The sequence below is a fragment of the Fringilla coelebs genome (genome assembly GCF_963513975.1).
Source record: "Fringilla coelebs genome assembly, chromosome: 15".
NCBI classification, from domain to species: domain Eukaryota; kingdom Metazoa; phylum Chordata; class Aves; order Passeriformes; family Fringillidae; genus Fringilla; species Fringilla coelebs.
In genome coordinates this window covers 12,567,530-12,586,958 of record NC_140041.1, presented here as the reverse complement: position 1 = coordinate 12,586,958, position 19,429 = coordinate 12,567,530, and the positions used below count along the sequence as shown (strand labels likewise).

Genomic DNA, 19,429 nt, shown 5'->3' with positions numbered 1-19,429 from the left:
GTGGGATTGCAGTGCTGTGTGTGAGGGGGCAGCCCTACAGCCCCACGGACCAAGAATGTCTGCCAGCAGGAGATCACATCCTCTGATCACCCCAGGAGACAGACTGACCCTTCTTCCCCACCACAGGATGGGTTATGGTGTACCCCACGCTCTTGATGCTGCTCAGATCCTCCAGCCAGCAGAGACCTTGCCCTTGCCCAGGTCCCAAGGTGCAGGTCCCATCCATGTCAGACAGGGAAACCCAGACGTGAGCAGGCTGTGGGGACACCAGAGCAGGGGCTGGTGGCCACTCTGCCACCAGATTCCTATGAATCTCCTTCCCTCCGGCAGGTCATCAACAGGGAGTGGGAGAGAGGGAGCAGTGGAGGGGACTGTATCGAGTGGCTCCTTCCTTCTTTGGATTGTTGTCCCTTTTTTCTAATTGTTGCACAATTTTAGGGCTTTTGTAACATTTTTTGGACAAGCAGGGAAAATATGTTAACAGTGGTTTAAGGAAAGAAAATGAGATCTATCTCTCTCTCTTATATATTATATATATATAATATATATATATACTTACATGAAATCTCTATGGAAATATTTATTTAAGATGATTGCAAAAAATATATTATAATTAAGAGTATACCAAGCTTTGTCACGTAACAAGAAATCAAGCCCCGGGGAGGGGTAGCTGCCTGTCCCCTCGTGTCTGTTTGTCCGTACGGTTGCAGCTGAAGCCTTTCTCTTCTCTTTTTGTAAGTGCACTCGAACTGTTGAGCAGTGTGACCGTGTTGGATTCAGTGGGAACTTGGGGCGGGGAGGGTGGGGGAGGACTGATTTTGTTTCCTTTTCCTTTGTGTTTTCTGAACCTGCGGCTGTGAACAGAATGATCACTGCTCAAATCGGATGCTCTGTTTGGGGAGGGCGACGGGGGGGACGGGGAGCAGGGTGGGTGTGGGTGTGGGAGGGAGGGCGAGTGTCAGTTTTATTCTTGGTGTTCAAGTGCAATAAATAGCTACCAACTTCTGAGCATGGAAACGGATGATTCTCCGTCACTGCAGTGACTCAGACCGTCTGCCACCCCCTGTCCCTCCATCACCGCACTCCTGTCCTCGAAAGCATCAAGGCTGATGCCAGGCCTTGGGCAGGGGCTGCAGGAATCCTGCTGCCTGCAGGGTGCTGGGACTCTGGACACTGTCCACCCCTGGTCTCCAGCATCTCTGGGGTTTCAGGGAACTCAGTGTCCTGCCCATGCCCAGCTCATTGCCATTCAGCCCTTTTCCCAGGGACAGGGCTTTGGGTGCTGCAGGGGTCTGGGAGCCCCCAGCAGGTGTTCAAGCTAGATGGGGGTGGGGGTGCCCACTGGGCAGTTTGGGGGAGTCTAGAGGAAGCTGGTGCTACAGGGTGAGGGGCACAGGACCTCCAGCTAAGTCCAGGGAGGGTTTGGGGGGCTCCCAGGGGCACCTGCTGGCCTTTGCTCATGCAGGTGGGCTGGTACCTCAGGGAGACTGGAGTCAGGCTGCTTCCCTGTTCCTGCTCCATGCCAGGCCCACCCCAAAGGGGTGCCCCTCTGCTCCCTGTCCCTGCCATCTGCCCCAGCCCCGGCAGGTGTCAGCACTGGAGTGTTCCCTCTGCTGCGTCTCCCCCAGCCCTGGGCAGCCACGCATGGCACACGACACGTGTCCTCTGGATGTGCCACTGCCCCACTGCCTTTTGCCCTTGGTGCCCTCCCTCAGCGCCAGCTTTGCTCCCAACCACATCCTGGCACAGCCTCGGCTCCATCCCTCCCATTGCTCTGCAGCTACCCAAGGAGAGCCCTGAGGATCCCAGGATTGCTGTGGGGATTTGGGGAATATGAGAGGACCCCATGCAGGTAGGAAAAGATGAGAAACATCAGAGACTGGACCCTCTTGGTCAGCCCAGAGCAGCTTCATGCTGTGGGAAGGTGCCAGGTTCTCCTGGTGCTTTGTGGCTGGCAGCACCATCACAAAACCCTGGAGTGCATCACCCCACACAGACCCCTGTGTGTGCCCCTCCAGGGCCAGCCCAGCCCAGGCTCTCTGGCCAGCACCCACAGTGATGGCTGGGCAACACCGTGACCTCCAGAGGCCTCCTGCTCAGTAAATAGTGTCAAGGTTAGAGCAAGGGATTCATTGGGGCCATAAATGTTTATGGCAGGCCCTCCCTGCTCCCCAGCCGCCATGGCCTGAGCTTTCCATCAGCCACGCTTTTATGGCCGAGCTCTAATGATTAACCCGGGGCCAGCAGCCCGAGGTGCTGCATGGCTGTGCTGCCAGAGCCCCACAGAGCTGGGGCAGCTGGAGCTGGGGGACCCCCGTGGGCTGCAGCCATGGGGGGGTGTGGGCAGGAGGATGGGGAAAGCCACCAGGGGTCCTGCAGGAGAAAGGAAAGGCACAGCCATCCGGAAATGTCATCCCTGGACAAGAGGAGGTGAGCGGGCAGGAGGAGCTGTAGGAGCTGATCCTGTGCTCTTGGAGGGGCAAAGGCAATAATTAAATCTCCTATACTGTAGGGAAAGAAGACTGCAGCCTCCTGACAGAATTCACCCTGGTGCCTCAGGCCACAGTGCTGGACCCAGTGCACCACGAGCACATCCACAGTCCAGACACAGACCCTCATTTTTCTCTTTGTCCTACGGTTTTGTCTTTTACCAGGACAGAGATTTGCAGAAAAAAGACCAAGAGGAGCTGTGACCCTCTAGATGTGCATGGGAAGCCCTGGAAGCTCCTCTAGATGTGCCTTTCTTCCATGCTGAAGAACCCCCAAATCACCCAGGCAGGGGCTGTGTCACACAGCTACTGGTGAGCTGAAGGCACATGGCACAAGGCACACAGGACACTAGGATGATGGGGACTGGCAGCATCAGGTCCAGACAGCCTCATCCAGGAGGTCACCAAGACCCTCAGGCCAGCAGTGTCAGCAGGGGATGGGACATGGGCTGATCTACCCCAAATGACACACAGACACTGAAACCCAGCCCTTCTCCTTTCCCTGGGAAAAGCAGCACTCGGGGCTGGGGCCACACCTTGGATCTCCCCTGGCAACAGACACTGGGTCCAGCTGAAACCTGTCCCTGACCCCCTGCACACATGAGGGACAGGTTACACCATCTCTTCTCTCCCTTCAAATCACCCCAATCCCTCACCACAGGGAAGAGCTGCCCTGACCCACCAAGGTCCTTGGGGGATCTAGAGCCTGGATTGTTTATAAAGCCATTTCTTTTATTCTTCTACTCATTTATAACTGCTCATTTATTAGGGCAAATTGCTTTAGGAGGACACTGATTTGTGCTGGTTTTGCTGGAATACCTCTGTGGGATCAGAGCACTCTGGCACAAGCTGTCCTCTGGGCATGGAGGTTGTTACAGATTCTCTCACATGTGTTTATGGGTTATTGGAGTCAAATACAGACAAACAAAGAACAGATCAACACACAGGAGCTCCTTCCCCTCCTCCCCACCTCCTGCAGCCTGGACATCCCTCCACCCTGGACAACCCTGAGAGGGGACAGCAGGGCGGGGGCTGCGGGCGGGACTGGGACAGCCGTGACACTTCAGCCAGACACTGTCACACAAACACACGGACTCATCACACAGTTTGTCACACTGAACAGAAACACAGCGGGGCAGCCAGGACAGACAGCAGCTCTGTCCTGGCAGGGCCAGGGTGGTGATGGGGAACCTGGCAGGGTCAGCAGCTCCTGACTACTCCTTGAAAGACCCCCCCAAGCTGTCCTGAAGTGCTGCAGTGCAACCTGTGCAAAATGGGAGGCGAGCTCCCACCCAGCCTGTGGGACGCTGGGTCCCCTCATATCATGGACTCCTCCTCCTCCTCCTCCTCCATCTCCCGGTCCACCTCGATGGCCGTGTTCTCGTAGCTGGTGATGCCCCCGTATTTCCTCATGTGGACCATCAGGGGTTTGGGGGACTGGCTGCCAGCCAGGCTGGCCACATAGGCGCCGGTGCGGTTCTCCTCCAGGGACGGGCCCCAGCCCATGGCCGGCCGGCTGGCTTGCTGCACTCGCTGCGGGGGACAGGCAGAGGAGCACAGGCACCGGCACCCTCCACTCCCCGCCCCCAGCTCACCCACCCCTCCCAGTGCCCTGCTGGCCCCCAGGGATTGAAAGAACCCCCAGGGAGGATGGGATGGGGTCAAAAGCTCGTCCTGAAACCTTTTGGGACGGCGGTTCTGTCCAAGTGTCTTAAGGTGGGCTGGGGAGGTGTCATGAACTGTGGGTGCTGGTGGTGAGGGCTTGCAGGAGTGGGGAGCTATTGTAGGGCTGCAGCCCTGTGCTGCAGGGTTAGAGCCACTCAGACAAGGGGTAAGCCTTGGCCAAGGTGGCTCCTGGCCATGCCACAGTGCCCGTGGCTGTGTCAAGCCAGGTTATAGCCAGTAAGTGCTCCAGCAGGGCATTGCTACCTGGGGAGGGCATCAAGCTCTGCTCTTCTGCTTTTAACAGCCTGGCGAGAGCAGTGAAGGGCTGGGAAAGCTGTGAGCAGCCAGCAGCTCTGTAACCTGCTCCTGGGAGAAGGCTTTCAGGGCAGGGATCCCATCTGGGCTGCCTGCACAGTCTGGCAGCTGCCTGCCTTGCTGTATGATTGCTCTTGCCAGGTGGGTGCAAAGTCCCAGGTGCCCATGGCCGCCCCACGCTGGGGACAATGTGGTTCCTCACAGGGCACAGCAGGCTTGTTTTGGAGTGGGAGTGCACACTGGGCTGCCCCTTGGGCAGCTGTTTTACTCAGTACCTGCCTGGTACCAAGGCAAGCAGCACTGCTGGAAATGCTTTGGGATGTGCCATCTCTCACACCCCTTGGGCAGCAAGGGGGAATGGGGACACACACCTCCAGGAGAGAGGATATAGAAAGTTCCAGGGATACTGATTTGGCAGGGGCTTGTGCTCCCTGCTGCATATTTCTGGGGTGCTCCCCAGCAGTGTCAGGCCCCAGTACCTCCTACCTCCCACAGCGTCCCTTCTTCCTGGAGCACAGCCACCACCATGCCCATGGGAATCATCAGGCAGGAGAGCACTCCCATGAGGATGCCCAAGGCCTCTGCCCAGCTGGGGAAGTGGTAGTTGCCATACTCAGAAGGCTGGTACTTGACAATGTTATACACCAGCAGAGCCTGTGGGATGGGAAGAAAGTGAGATCATCCCAGAGATCTCATGCCCAAAAAAGGCCTGGAGATGATGGACACCTCCCAGAAGAAGGATGGTTTCTGGGGCAGGAGATGCCAGCACTGGGATGTCCCCCAGGGGTACTGGCAGCACCGTGGTGCTCCAGCACCATCCAGCAGCTCAAGCTGAGCAGTTTACCATCATTGTTGCTGGGGACAGGACCATCCAGCAAGCTCTGAAGTAGGGGCCTGGTTTGAATCCCAGCATCATGTGGATATCCCGGCAGAACCTCTTCATGCCTGCAGGAGGGAGAGGGACTCAGAAGGTTTGATCCCTCCCCCAGAGCCTAGTGCCTGTACCAGGCTGCCCTGCACTGTTCACAAGCAGAGGTTTGTGTCCTCCACAGCAGTCTGCCCCCACCCATCTGGGAGATGCAGGAGGGGGCCCCAGCTGGTGCTGCCTGAAGGACCAGGCTCAGCACCACTTGTACCTTTGGAGAGGTAAATCAAGTGATAGCCAAGAAGAAACAGCTGATGGGAGCAGAGTCTCATGCTCCACTGTGAGGTTGCTGGTTTCCCTACTGCTCCCTCTAAATCCCTCTCTTAATGCAGACAGCACACCCTTCCCTGTGCCCCTGTGGGGACAGGCAGCCTTACCATAGACACGTGTCACCACAAGGCAGGTGGTGATCACCACCACCATGAGACCAAAGCCAGCACTGTAGTCATCCAGTAGGACCAGCCAGTACATCCCACCCTGTGGAGACAAAGCACAGAGGCCAGCATCTCCTGGACCATCATCCCAACAAACCTCCACCATGTCCTCTGACTTCTGAGGACCCTGGGGAGGACAGCAGTCAGCAGCCTCAAGAGATCAGTCTCCTTATGGGGTTGGTGTAGGGATGGGAATGACCCTGTGTCACTCCCCCTGGCCCTCACACCTTCTGGAAGCCCAGGCTCATCTCTCTCTTTTACCTGATATAAATATACATGTGAAAACTTGGCCCCTGACCTAAAACAAGTCCCTGGATGGCCCCACAAGGGATCCATCCCAGAGCCATACCTCTGTTGTGAGGATGAGCCCCATGAGGAAGAGGGCGATGCAGATGACGGCAGAGAAGGAAGCTTTCTTTGGCCGCAGGTAGTAGGGGAACTCATCTGTCACTGCCGTGACGATGGTCTCCATGAATGCAAACTGCAGGAGGAGAGGAGAGGGTGCCCTGAGCCCCCAGGCTGCCTGCAGTGCACGGCTGTCTGCGTGGGCTCTGTCCTTACCTGGCTGTCCAGGCCCAAGGTTAACAGCATGAAGAAGAAGAGGAATGACCAGAATGGAGAAAGGGGGAGCATTGTCATGGCCTGGGGGTACACCACAAAAGCCAGACCAGGACCTAGGGGAGGCAAAGGACAGCAGGGTGAAAAGGTGGTGACAGAGCTGGGCAGGGGGGATGGAGGAGAGGAGATCTCAGCAGAGCAGCACCATGGCACAGACTTGCCAGGACTCTGGCAAGATGGGCAGGAAGGGTCCTGTGGCAGAGGGTGGAGAAACAGCCTGCTCCTTTCTCAGGAGCTCCTTCATTAGACAACATTTGTTACTCAATATTTACACCACAGGAGCTTATCTGCCCCCTTCCCTCCCCCTGGCCAGCTGAGCATCCCCCTTCATCCCTCATGCTGACACCCTCAGGTGCCTTCCATCCTGGAAGGGATGCTCCTCAGCCCAGCCAGGCAGAGGGGGAAGGGGAAAACATCTTCGATTGGGCTCACCTGCTTTTGCCACCTGGTTAACAGGGACCCCAAGCTCCTGGGACATGTATCCCAAAACAGAGAAGATGGCAAACCCTGCCAGGATGCTGGTGATGGCATTGCCCAGGGTCACTATGAAGGTGTCCCTACAGAGAAGGAAGAAGATGCTCTGAACTTGTTCATTCCTTCCCACCCCATGCCAGTGCACGGTGGCATTGCCAGCCCCAGATGCCACAGTAAGGTGACCCAGTGACTGTCCTTCAGGGCCTGTCATGGCAAGGGCTTTCCAGGGTGAAATGGAGCATATATTCAATGGATAATACTGTGGGGTTCTTCTAAATCTTTTTGTCTCCTATGGGTGGGGTCAGAAAAAACATCCAAGTACCCCTTTCAGTGAACTACACTGGATGCTGGGTTCAGGGCACACATGCACAACTCCAGCCTCAAATATCCCCAGCTTTCAGCACCTACAGCCCAAAGTGTCTGAGCTGGGTGTTCTGCCTTGGTGCTTAGGAGAATTTTTTCCCATGGATCCCTCTGTTCCTCTCAAGCCTGTACAAACTGCCAGGTATCCCCTCAGTGCAAGGAGCAGAGCAAGGTGACTGTGCTGCACCACGGGCTTCTGCTGGCTTTGAACCCACCAGCTCAGGTTTTCACAGCTCCCCACAACCCATAATTTTCACAAGACAGCAGCTGACTCCCACCTGTAGATATTCTGATGGAAGGTGTTGTACGAGGCGAAGGTGAGGAGGCCCCCAAAGCCCACCCCAAGGGAGTAGAAAATCTGCAGGGCTGCCTCGATCCACACCTGGGGGAAGGAAGCAGTTCTGAGGAGAGCAGGGGGTTGGAATCCTCCACATGAGGAAGATGACATTAGAAATCTGCTTCCCCAGAGCCCTGGGCACATCTTCTTCAGTACTCCAAGCATGCACAGCCTATGGGATACTTGTCTTTCCTTGTTAACACTCACCACACATAGTGGATCAGCTGGCTAATGGAAGGGCTAATAAGAATGTTTTAGGGCCAGCCCAGTGGGGCATTCAATGCACTGCTGACCCCCACTCCACATGCTGGGGTTTCTTGAGAACCACAAACAGTCAAATCCACCACAGGCACCCATCAGCCCGTCACAGGGGCTGGGATGGTCCTGCCCATGGTCCTGGTACTCAGGGGAATTTTGGTACCATCCCACTTATGCAGAGCCACATGTGCATGGGGTGGGGACACATGGGAATAGTGGCCCAGACTTGGTGTGGGACAGAGATTTTTGGTCTAGGAACAACCAAGAGAGCTTTAGGTTAGGGTGTGGCCAGAAAAGACACCTGAGTAAGGGAACTGCCTCTGTGGCATTCAGGAGGTGGCAGGAGAAGGTTAATTTTTGTGTCTTGAACAACTTGCACAACATCCTACTCACCTTGGAAGACAGCAAGTGATCAAACTGGGGTGTGAGGTAAAATTGGATCCCCTTCCAGGCCCCCTCCAGGGTCACACCACGAATGAGCAGCATCACCAGGATGAGGTATGGGAAGGTGGCAGTGAAGTACACGACCTGTGGGAGAGCAGAGCCAGCAGGGAGAGCTGGGAATGAGAGCATGGGCCCCCACACCCTGTCCCTAGGGTGGGACACATCACCCTGGGGTCCTTGGGCTGCAGCAGGGCCGGTGTGCCAGCCCTGATGGTGTCTGGGTGTGCAAGACATCCCCAAAATATCTTCTACCCAGTGGATGCTGTTTGTGGGTCTCACTTTCCCAGAGGTGCAGAGCTGCACACCCTGGTGAGCATCGCCAGGTCCCCCCCAGAGGAGAGCAGCCAGCCCTTACCTTGCCAGAGGATTTGACTCCCTTAAGGATGCACAGATAAACAATAGTCCAAGACAGGAGCAGGCACAGACACAAGTTCCAGCGGATCCTCCCAGGATCCCCAATCCCCGAGCTTCCTTGGATGTGCAGGACATACCGGCTAGGGAGGAAGAAGAGCTGCTAGTGAGCATGGGCTGCCTTCTTCCAGAGACCCTCTGACCCTAGAAATGCCTCTGCTGCAAAATGACCTTGTCAACTATCACAGGCAGCTCCTTGCCAAGCAAACAGGAACACTTGGAGTGATTTTTCCACCACGTATTAAAGAGCCCAGAAGGGATGCCTGGCATCTCGAGAGCAAATTGCCAGCCATTCCAGACGTGGGATGCATTTTAGTCTAGCATATCTCCTGGCCAACAAGGCAGCACTAGAACATGGACACCTCCCACATGCCAGTGGCTAAACTGAGCTGTCACCCGGAGCTGAGCGCACGAGCCCATTGCTGCACCCACACCACCCCCCACGAGTGAGACCTGCAGCATCTGTGCTGTGAGCCGTGCAGGTCCCCACCCCTCATGGCCTCCCCATCCTCCCCCTGGCTGGACACCAGCCATGTCCCCAGGCCTGGCCCGGGCTGCCCCCGTTACCTCCAGTACTCCTCGCTGGGGCTGACGGTGTTGCTGATGTTGACGGGGACGGAGCTGTTCCCCGCCTTGATGACGTGGTGGTCCAGGCACAGGTCAGTGTTCCACCAGTTGCCACAGTGCTGCCAGGGCAAGTCGCTTGTGAGGGATGCAAAGAGGTAGAAGAGAACGTAAGCAATGATCATATTGTAGTAAATGGCCACCAGGGAGACGATGAGGATCGTGCCCATGCCAACGCCTGAGGGAAGGAGAGGGTAAAGAAGGAGTGAGCTGGAGCAGAGCAAAGCACATCCAAAAGCAGGGTCAGACACTGCACCTCAGCAGCCAAATGATCAACCAGGCCAAGGTTCACCTGCTGGGGGAGCCACTTATTGCCATTGTAACATCCGGACAGGCCTTCTCTGTACTGATGTTCTATTGCCTCATACAAAAAACTTTACACCAGCCTGATGTTGAGAATAAAAGTATTTGATCTGCACTTTTTTTTCAAATGCTTTGTTCTTACCTTTGGTTTTAACAGGTATATTGCTTTGTTTTCATGCTCTATTTTGTACCGGAGCTGGCTTAATAATCTTCCTACCATTTCTAGAGATGGCCATGCCATCCAGAGCCCTCAAAGACTGACCAATCTATGCAGCTACTAAAACAGCTAACTCAGAATTCCAGCCTGCCACACCTTCCCTGAGGTTCTTTTGATTCTAGCAAGAGCTTTGAGGACCATGGGATGCTGCTGCTGGTGCATGTCCTCACCAAAGGTCCCTCAGAGGTCCCTCAGAGTCTCTGGACTTCACTCACGCACCTTTAAAGAGAGGGCTGATCTTCCAGACTGCAAGTGGCCCTAGGCTGGAGAACTGGCCAAGTGACAGCTCCATGAAGAAGATGGGGATCCCACAGATAGCTAGCATGATGAAGTAAGGAACCAAGAAAGCTCCTGCAAGAGGCAAAAAAAAAAAAAAAAAAAAAAAAAAAAAAAAGAAAGAAAAGAAATCTTGAAAGTAATACAAAACAAACACCTAAAGCCTAACTGTGCCAGGGAATAAAACTCATTCAATATGTGTGACTCTGAGGGATCTACATCAAAATCAGGAAGACAGGGAGGAGCAAGAGCTCTCTGTTAGTGCAGGAGAAAAGGGCTGTGATTCACCTGGTGCTGTGCTTCCCCGCTGCTCCCAACTCTCTTTCTCTCTTTTCTCTTTGAATCTTTCACAAACACCATGAAATTTCCCAGCTATTACTGCTCTGGGAGGAGTTGAACCAACATTTTCCACCATCACCCAGGGCCCTTGGTTCACTCCCTCCTTTGATAGCTGGGAAGGGCTTGCTGATCCTGCTGAGTCCTGGAGGACACCAGACCAAGAAGCTGCTGGACACCAGGAGAGCTGGTGTTTGGCTCAGCATGGAGGCAGGGGTTTGTCCAAGGCCAGGAACACAGAGATGGGCTCACAAATCCCTTCCACTCCTGGATACAGGTGGTTAAAGCCCTAAACAACCACTGGGAGGGCAGGAGGAGGCGTCACCCTACAACAAGTGCTACTTTCCAGCCCCAGGAAGGGGAAGGGATGCTTCTTCAGGGATATTCTACCAGCCCAGGTCAGTGGGTGGGAGACTGACCACTGCAAAGGATGCCCAAGTACCTCCTCCGTTGGTGTAAGCCCTGTAGGGGAACCTCCAGACGTTTCCAAGCCCCACGCAGTATCCGATGCAGGAGAGGAGGAAATCCAGGCGCCCTGTCCAGTTCCCTCTGTCCTCTGGGCACTCCGAGCCCAGGTCCCCATCCTGGCTGCTGGGGCTCACCAGGAGGTCTGGTGTCACTGGCTGAGGGAGGGACCAGGGTATGGGAGAGGGCAGACAGGGGTTGAGCAAGGAATAAAAAGAGAGAGTGAAGAATGGGAGAGAGGGAAAAAGTGCCAAGAACTCCCGAGTTAATTTGTGACCCCAAGCCTTGACAGCATTGACACTTGTCCCTTGGGAACACCCTGTCCCAGCAGCTCTATTCCCCACCTCAGCCAATGCCCTGCTCTGCCACTGAGCAGCAAAAAGGATAAATGTGATCCCCATGGACAGAGCTCCCCTGGGAAACATGGCATTGTCCCAGTTCATTCTGGGAAGGCTCACCAGGGCCCAGCTCACAGCCCCACATTCCAAAGACATCCATTCAGGGGGCCACCATAAACTTTGTGCATCTCCTGCAGGATGCAGGCGGGAGGGCAGCAGGGGAAGCACTGTGGTGTGCCAGGGAGCGTGACACCAGCCCCACGTGCAGGCACTCAGCGGGCTGCCCCTCCTTGCTCCGTGCATTTTCACACTTTTCCAACTGCCAAAAGCCTGCACTCTGGGAATTTAGTGATACTCCTAGTTGTCTCTGCTGAGAGATGAGAGACCTTTTTCCAGAATTCCTGATGTGCTTTGGATCAATGCAGCACAGGCAGGGCATTAACCCATTCCCTTCCTCCCCACTGCCTCAGCCCTGCAAGTGGAAGTGTGAGTCCTGCAATCCATTTGGGCTGGGGTGATGCACCAGGAGGGCACCTCTGAGTTTGTATGGGTGTGCATCAGGTTTGCAGGGAGGTGCTCAGTCTGAATTCCTCCAGTTTCCTGACCTCCGGAGAGTGGGGAAAGCATCCCCGCTGACTCCAGAGCGGAGAGCCTGAGCCAGCAGCTGCCAGATGAAATCCCATCACAGATACACCCACAACAAAACCAGGCAGCACAAAGGGGTGGAATGAGGATCCTGTCCCTGTGCCACCAGGCATTGCTGTGCCCTGGTGTGGGAGTTCATCCTGTTTGTATTGAGGCACAGGAGGATGCTGGTGTCCCTGCTGACAAGGCACCAGGACCTGGGCCAGAGGAGCCCCTTTGGGAACCTTTACTTCTTGGGCTCTCTGAAGGAAAAAGCAGCCATCTCCCTGTCCTTGTTCATAATCATAGGGAACAAACCCTCAGGATGTGGTTGAAGGAGAGGGACGTGGGTGTGGAGGGATCAGCCAGAAGGAGTTGTGGGTCTCCTGTACCAGTGTGCACTGGTGCTCAGAGCCTGCAGCAGACCCCAGTCCCCAGGAGGCCAGAGCTGGCTGGTGATCAGAGCTCGGTGCTGCCCTTTCCCAACCTCAGAGAAGGTGGCAGCCACCTCCTCTCCTCTCTTCCTCCTCGTCTCCAGCTGGACTGGACTGGAGGATGCTCCTGCTGCTGGTTCCCATGGAGACACCGAGCCATGATGCTGAAGGAGAGGGCTGCCAGCTCCCCCCCGTGCAGGGTGCACCCCAAAGCCCCAGCTGCTGGCACTGCAGACATGCTGCTTGCAGCCCAGAGCACCAAACACAGGGACAAACTCCTCCCCATCCCCACCTGGAGCATAAACACCTCCAGGGACAGGACAAGGGCGAACTCCTCCCGGAGCCAACCTGAAATGTACAGCCCCAGCAAAGCTGTTACACCAAAATCCTGTGTGAAGAGCCCATCTCTGCTAGATGCCACTGTCACAAGGCAAAGGCCAGAAGAAAAAGCTGCAAAAACACAGGCTGAAAAGTCAAAATATGACCCAATTGTAATACTATTGCTATAAACCATCAGTACCTGGCAGCCTCCTGCGGTGGTTCAACACAGCCCTGTGGTTCAGCAACACATCCAGGCCATGGCTGTGCCTGCTAATTAGCCCAGCACACTCAGTGTGTGACCCACAGCTGTCTGTGCTTGCAGGGGATGCACAGGCTGCTCTGAACTCCCTCCCAAAGATGTCAGCAGCTCAAAGATCCCTGCCAGGTAGGGGCCATCACAGTTGGGTCTTCCCCCTGCAAAATACTGCTTCCCTGTCCATCACACTGGCTGGGGAGCTCTTGTTTTCCAGACTTGAATCACAGAAAACCAGCAAGCAGGGATGCTGGGAGATCATTAAATCCTGTTGCCTAATCCCTGCATCTCTGTCTGAATCCCAAACACCTGCAGGAGGACACAGAGCTGCAAGATCTCATCACATGTGGGTGCTTCTGTGTTGATTTCTGTGCTACACCATGAGGTGTACAACAACAGGAAATGGAAGCAACCAACGGGGCCTTTTCCAAACTGTAAATGGCCTGGTCCCCACCTCAGTCACCATTTCAAGGGCATGGGATGTAGTTTGTCACTTGTGTCTAAATAATGACTGCCCCCCCTTATTAATACCTTTATCTGGTGCTCTACAGCTCAAATTTAGGACCCCAGAGCAGAAGGCAGAGACCACTGAAATGTCAGATAAACCCAAAGGACAATGACACTTGTCCCCATCGGGCAAGTTGAGGAGATACAGGTCAGGGATGCTGCTGGAAAACATACACAAAGGCAATGCTCAAAATTCCCCCCAAATCCCAGCCTTTCCATAGAAATCCCAGAAAAACTGGCCTATTTGCCTCACTTGAAATTAATTACAAAGCACAATATTTAAGGCTTCCAGCCCATCCCTGTCCCAAATCACTGAGGGAAGCACACCTCCCTTCCTCTGACTGCTGGAAATCTCACACACCAGCTTGATTCTAGAGCTTTTTTTTAGGATTAATGCTCTCTTTCAGCCTCTGTCATAACAGAAATTCTCTTTTCAGCAGCAGCTGAAGTGCACCAGTGCTACAGTATTGCTCTAGTGCTTTCCACTGATGTCAGCTGCCATCCTTCAAGCCGGGCTCCCGTCTCGCAGTTATAAACAGACGGGGGCTAACAGCTCCCTTGGCAACCACGGCCTCTTTGAACACAGCACCACTTCCCTTTATTCACCAAAAGATGCTCCCAAAGAAGTCAGCAAAGCAAAGGTCACTGAGAAGAAAAAGCACTTTAGTGTCTGCCAAGATAAGAGCTCGGGTCTGTAAGGAAATGCCTCTGTGCTAATTATTTTCTCTAAACCAATTTACTTAAACCAAAACTCAGCTGCATCTGAGTGAAAAAACTCCAGCCAGATCAAAGGTATGTTTTCATCCTATTTTGTTCCATTCAAGCTGGCATTGTGGGGTTATTTTGTCAGTGTTTTGTGCGTGATCACAGCCTTTGAGCAAGAGAAATGCCACCCAGCACCAGATTTCTCCCCTGCGGATCTGAGCACACTGAGTCTCTAAAGTGTGAGTCACTTCAGATTAGTTTGAATTGCTTGCTAATCTCTGAGAAAAAAAATCTTAAAAAGGCATAAAAATTAATTCAAATGTAATATCACTTACAAAGTGAAGTAAATAAAGCACTGCTGTGGTGAGGAAGAGCCCCTCAAAGGGCTGAACTGTCCCTGGGTGACCCCAGCCTGGGGTCACAGCTGATGCCGTCAGAGGGAGCAAGTGATGGCAGAGCCAGCACAGGGAGGCTGGAGATGGCTGAGGCTGAAGCAAACTCATTACAGCAGTGTCCAAAATGTGGGGAGTATGCACAGATACAAATGGTTGTGGTTTTTCATCTGAAACCCTGGGGAAGTTTCCAGGCAGTTTGTGGCAGGCAGAGGAGGGCAGTGCCTCAGGTAGGAAGATGCTGCTCAGCACCCTGGCCAGATATGGGAAGGAACCATGGCTCCCACCAGTGGATTTAGTCCATTTCCACCAAATAAACCCCAAAGAAAATAATCAAATAAATGAAAACAACACTCAGCTGTTCTCGGAGTACTATTATGCAAAAATCAACCTGAAGTCCTTAGAGGCTGAGAAAGGTCTTTAGTCAAGAGGTATTTCCATATGTCTAAAATTTGTCTGGTAAGAAGAGCTTAAAACTCCAGCTTGCCAATGAGAAGTGGATCTCAATGAGAGGAAGAGGAGGCTGTCAGGGTCCTGGGTGGGTGCTGCAGTGGGGATGGGCACATCTCTTCATCAGCCACCACCAGCTCCAGGCAAGCCCAATGCCAGCATTGAACACAGTGGTCCCAAGGTGGCTGTGAGCACCAGGTCCTCCATCTGGAGCTCAGCAATAGTATTTTTGGGTAAGGAAGGACAGAGGGCTCTGAGCAACATTGGGAATGGGGAAAATAACTCCAGAGACATCTGCTTTCCATCCCAACTGATCACCACGGGACTAAATGAATTCCTGAATAAATGCTAAAGGGGGTCACCAGCATCAAGTGACTCAAAAAGGCATTGGAAGGGACAAAGACCACTTTTAATGGATCTTGCAGTCAGAAAGCCATCTGGAAAAGCAATTTGTAGAGAAGAGGAAGTAAGAGAAGAGCCAAACGATGCTTCCAAACAAGAGTGGAGAAATAGGCAGTCAGGGCCTGCTGGCTGTCACCAGGACATTGCTGGGTTTTTTACGTCATTTCCCAACACCCTAGGAATTTCCTGGCAGGGATAAAACTCTCCTGGGTTTTCATTCATCTCAACTGACTCAACCTGCCCTGTGTTCAATGGGCACGGTTTGGCACAGGGTGTAGCTGAAGAGGCTCCCAGCCCTGGGTCACTGCCTGGGATGTTCCAGGAAGGGCTGACCCATTCAGCAGCAGCACACCCCCACGATGGGGCTGTGGCTGACACTGTCTCTGCCCCCTGCTCCACCGTGTCCCCAGAGAAAGGACTCTGTCCCCAGTGTGGGGGGAAGTGGGAGCTCAGACTGGTAAGAGCCAAGTGGCAATGGAGGGGAGCCTAGATGGGATAGCTGGGTTAAAAAAGGGATTCCAGGAGGATGTCAAAAGGGTTTGTAGTTCTGCCAGCTCTGCTCTGCATCCAGCTGACCACACATCACCCACACCCCTTTAAATCCTGATGAGGAGGAAGATGAGGAGGAGGATGAGGAGGCAATCCGAGCTGCAGGTGGGAAAGGCACTGCCCAGCCCCTGCACTCATCCCGCGGGAGGGACCCCGAGCCCGGGCAGTCCCGGGGGACGTTCCCCGGGTGCCAGGCTGCGGGGAGCCAGCTCTGCCCCCGGTGCCACCCACGGCGCCCGGCAGACACAACATGAGTCACCCACCGCCGGCAGCGCCTGCTGGCAGAGCGGGGCAGAAGAGGGGGGCCGCTCAGGAGGAGCGGTGGGCACGCAATGCCCCATCCCGCTGCCCACCATCTCGCTCTGGCCCCGCGCACCGACGCTATTCCCTTACATCCCACTGATCCCTGCCGGCTGCCCACGAAGGCTCCCGAGGACGGATTGCGGGGCCGTGGGCATGACTCCCCCGCTCCCAGCCCGGGGCTATCCCCGCTTCCTTCCCAGCCCCGGGGTACCCTCGCTCCTAGCTGTCACCTGCCGGGGGTACCCCTGGTCTCCTGCTCCTATCCCTGGGGCATCCCCGCTCCCGGCTCTCACCTTCCGGAGACGCTGCTGCCGAACCTGCTTCATGCTGGACCCTGTTGCTATGCGCTCCCCGCTCCGACACTTCGCGTCTCGCTCTCTCCGGCGCCGGGGAGGGCGAAGGGGGAGCGGGGAGCGATGGCCGGCACGGAGGGGTGGGCACGCACCTGCTCCGGGGACGCGAGGAGCGAGGCTGAAGGAAAGGTTTGCCTTGAGTGGAGGATGGCTGCGTGCGGAGCAGGGAGGGAGGAGGGAGGTCTGTCTGTCAAAAGCCCTCCTGGCGGGGAAAGGGGGGCTCCGGGACCTCAGCCCCCCACCCGGGCAGCAAGGGACAGCGGCTGCTGCCTCATTCACACCACGAATGCATCAGGTGTCCCTAGGTGTCCCAAAGACCTGACTTTGGGGTCACTCTGTCTCCAAGCACCCCATGAAGTGGTGGCAGCAGATGCCACAAGCTCACAGCACCTTTCTGTCTGGTTCTGAGATGATTTTCCTGTGTCAGGACACAGATGGAGCTTGAGGTGATGAGAAGTGATCGCTCCCCGTGCTGCCTGAGCCCAGCCCTCAGTCCAGGGGAGGAGATGCTCCACAGCCACCAGTCCCACATCCCAGCACACTGAGAGCAGGAGCAATCCTTTGGCAGTGCCCAGGGTGAGCGTCTGAGCCCAGCAGATCATGGCCCCAGTGCTGGAGCACAGGTCACATCTCCAGGTCCAGATGTCCCAGTTTGAGTCAGCAGTGGGATACTGGAGCCCCAGTGCCCAGGGAGATGCTGGCTCTCCACCCTCACTCAGTCAAATTCCCACTGAGGTGGCAAAGCTGGTCTGTGCCTTCTCCTCCCCCTTTCATGGTGGAAATGGGAAAAAGGACAACCCCACATGCTCCAGGGCCAGGGTGGGACCAGAGCAGCTCTGGACTCACAGTGGGACTCAGTCCCATGATAATATCCACTTGTCCATCACTTCATCCCTGGACTGTGCCCAGTGCTCTGACACCAGATGTGTCCCTTTTCCTTGCAAGCACCCTACAGGCTCCAGCCTGAAGCCAGACTTCTGCCCAGCTACTTTACTGAGGTTTAATGTGAGTGGGGATGAGGAGGACAGTGACAGGGCTGGAACAGAGAGAACCCAGCCTGCCTGATATAAAAGCAAATATCCAGGACATCTAATGGCAGTTGTGCTCCTACAGCCCTCTAAGCACTTTTGAAAATTTTCCCCTGAAAGGAAAGGTATTCTCAGCATAAAGACACATTTCTGCAGGAATCCAACATGATGAAGTGGCTCAGCATTTGCACAATGGGTCTTTTAGAGCTAATATTTACCTGGATTTCCCACAGAAAAGAGGAAAGAGCAAAACTAGATAACCCATCAAACATCTCTTTTCACACGCTCACAGCTTCCTCAAAAATAAAAGTGTCTTTGGGAATTCACTCAGGCTGGTTTTACCTGCCTTGGACTTGCCCACCACTTCTCCCTCTCCCAGGTGCTGGCTGGGAATGCTGAGCCTGGAGCTGGCCAGGCTGATGGCCTGGGGCTGCATCAAGCACTGCTCCTACCTCAGCCTTCATGCAGAGGAGGGATGCTTTGTTTGCCTTCCATGCCAGTGCAATCTGAATCAGAGAGCCTGGTGCCACCTTATTACAGCTGTCCCAGCCCCACATCACCAGCATGGACTGATCTCCACCAAACCATTCAGCATCCCTGGGCAGACTTCATGGCCTCATCTTCTTGTGTCCAGGGCAGTATTTTTCATTAGAGACACCCAGGGCTGATGGTGCCCTGAAATGTCCATGTTGATCCCAATTCTTCTGGGATGCTCTGTATCTGGAACTCGCTCTTCTGGTTTGTCTGGTGCTGCTCTGGTAGCACCAACAGCTCTTCATAGCCTGGTATCATTAGGGAGTACATGTCCCACCCCAGGGACCTGGGATGTTTCAGCTTAGCATTGCAGGGCTGGACCAATCTGGCACTGCCCTGGAGCTGGCAAGAAATGCACTTCACGGAGCAGCACACACCAGAGGCAGAATCAGCCAGAAGGAGCAGTGCAATCGAGGGACTCCAAAAACCCCAGGAGAGCACAAGGGTGTGAACTACTGTCCCCATGCCCTGATCCCCAAGGGGCTGGCACATACAGGGCTTGCAAGCATTTCCTAGCAAGTTTTCTTTTCTCCCACTGCCACCCCTGGCACACCAAGTAAACCCTTCCCTTCTCATGGGCCAAAGCACTGCACACATCCTCCACCCCAGCCATGGGCACTGCCTGTTTTTTGTGACTCTGGAGGGCAAGGAGAGGGCAGAGCACAGGCTGGGGAAACACCCTTGCCCACCCTGCCTGGGCAGCCCCCACAGATCCGGGTGGGAAGGGGTGAGAAGGGGGCTGGCAGCAGGATGGAGCGTGCCCGGCTCTGCGCCGCAGCCCCGGGGAAGGCAGCGGCGCTCTGGTTAGTCACTGCTGGGAGTGTGCCATGCTGGAGGCTGCTGGCAGCACGGCTCTGCTCGGCCACCTGCTCTGCGGGGCCTTATTTTGATGATGGTTTCAAGATTTCTCCAAGGAGGCGTAAAGCTGGGCAGTGGGAGCTGATGGAAAGTGCAGAGGGAGGAGAAGGGAGAACCTCTGGGGACTTGTAGAGGACAGCCCCCAGGGTCCCCTGGCTATGAGGGCAGGCTGTTCCCATAAGGGCCAGGTTCCATGTGACTCGGAGGCAGCTGCTGCAGGTGCTAGAACCAGGTGTTTGTCACCTGCCAGGGGTGAAACCGCCAAGGTGACACGTGTCCAGGAGGTTTGAACCAAAGGTTCCAAAGCTGGTGGGGACATGGTGTCCACAGACCCCTTTCCTGGCACGGGGAGGGCCCTGGGTGGCTCACCCATCCCTGCCCAAACGGCAGATGCAGGGCGCAAGGGAGGACATGGGAGGGGGAA

At 55.0% G+C, this 19,429-nt stretch overlaps 1 protein-coding gene across 1 annotated transcript; it reads right to left on the bottom strand.

The window, feature by feature from the left end:
• Positions 1 to 3,806: 3,806 nt before the first annotated feature.
• SLC6A7 (solute carrier family 6 member 7) lies at positions 3,807 to 16,558 on the bottom strand (the record flags this gene model as incomplete). The annotated part of the gene is made up of 14 exons (XM_084216115.1): positions 3,807 to 4,022; positions 4,956 to 5,123; positions 5,314 to 5,414; positions 5,772 to 5,871; positions 6,178 to 6,309; positions 6,390 to 6,502; positions 6,879 to 7,003; positions 7,562 to 7,665; positions 8,272 to 8,406; positions 8,678 to 8,816; positions 9,301 to 9,535; positions 10,097 to 10,228; positions 10,932 to 11,112; positions 16,526 to 16,558. 14 exons carry the CDS (start codon positions 16,556 to 16,558, stop codon positions 3,807 to 3,809), a joined length of 1,914 nt encoding a protein of 637 aa, XP_084072241.1.
• Between the last annotated feature and the right edge of the window lie 2,871 nt (positions 16,559 to 19,429).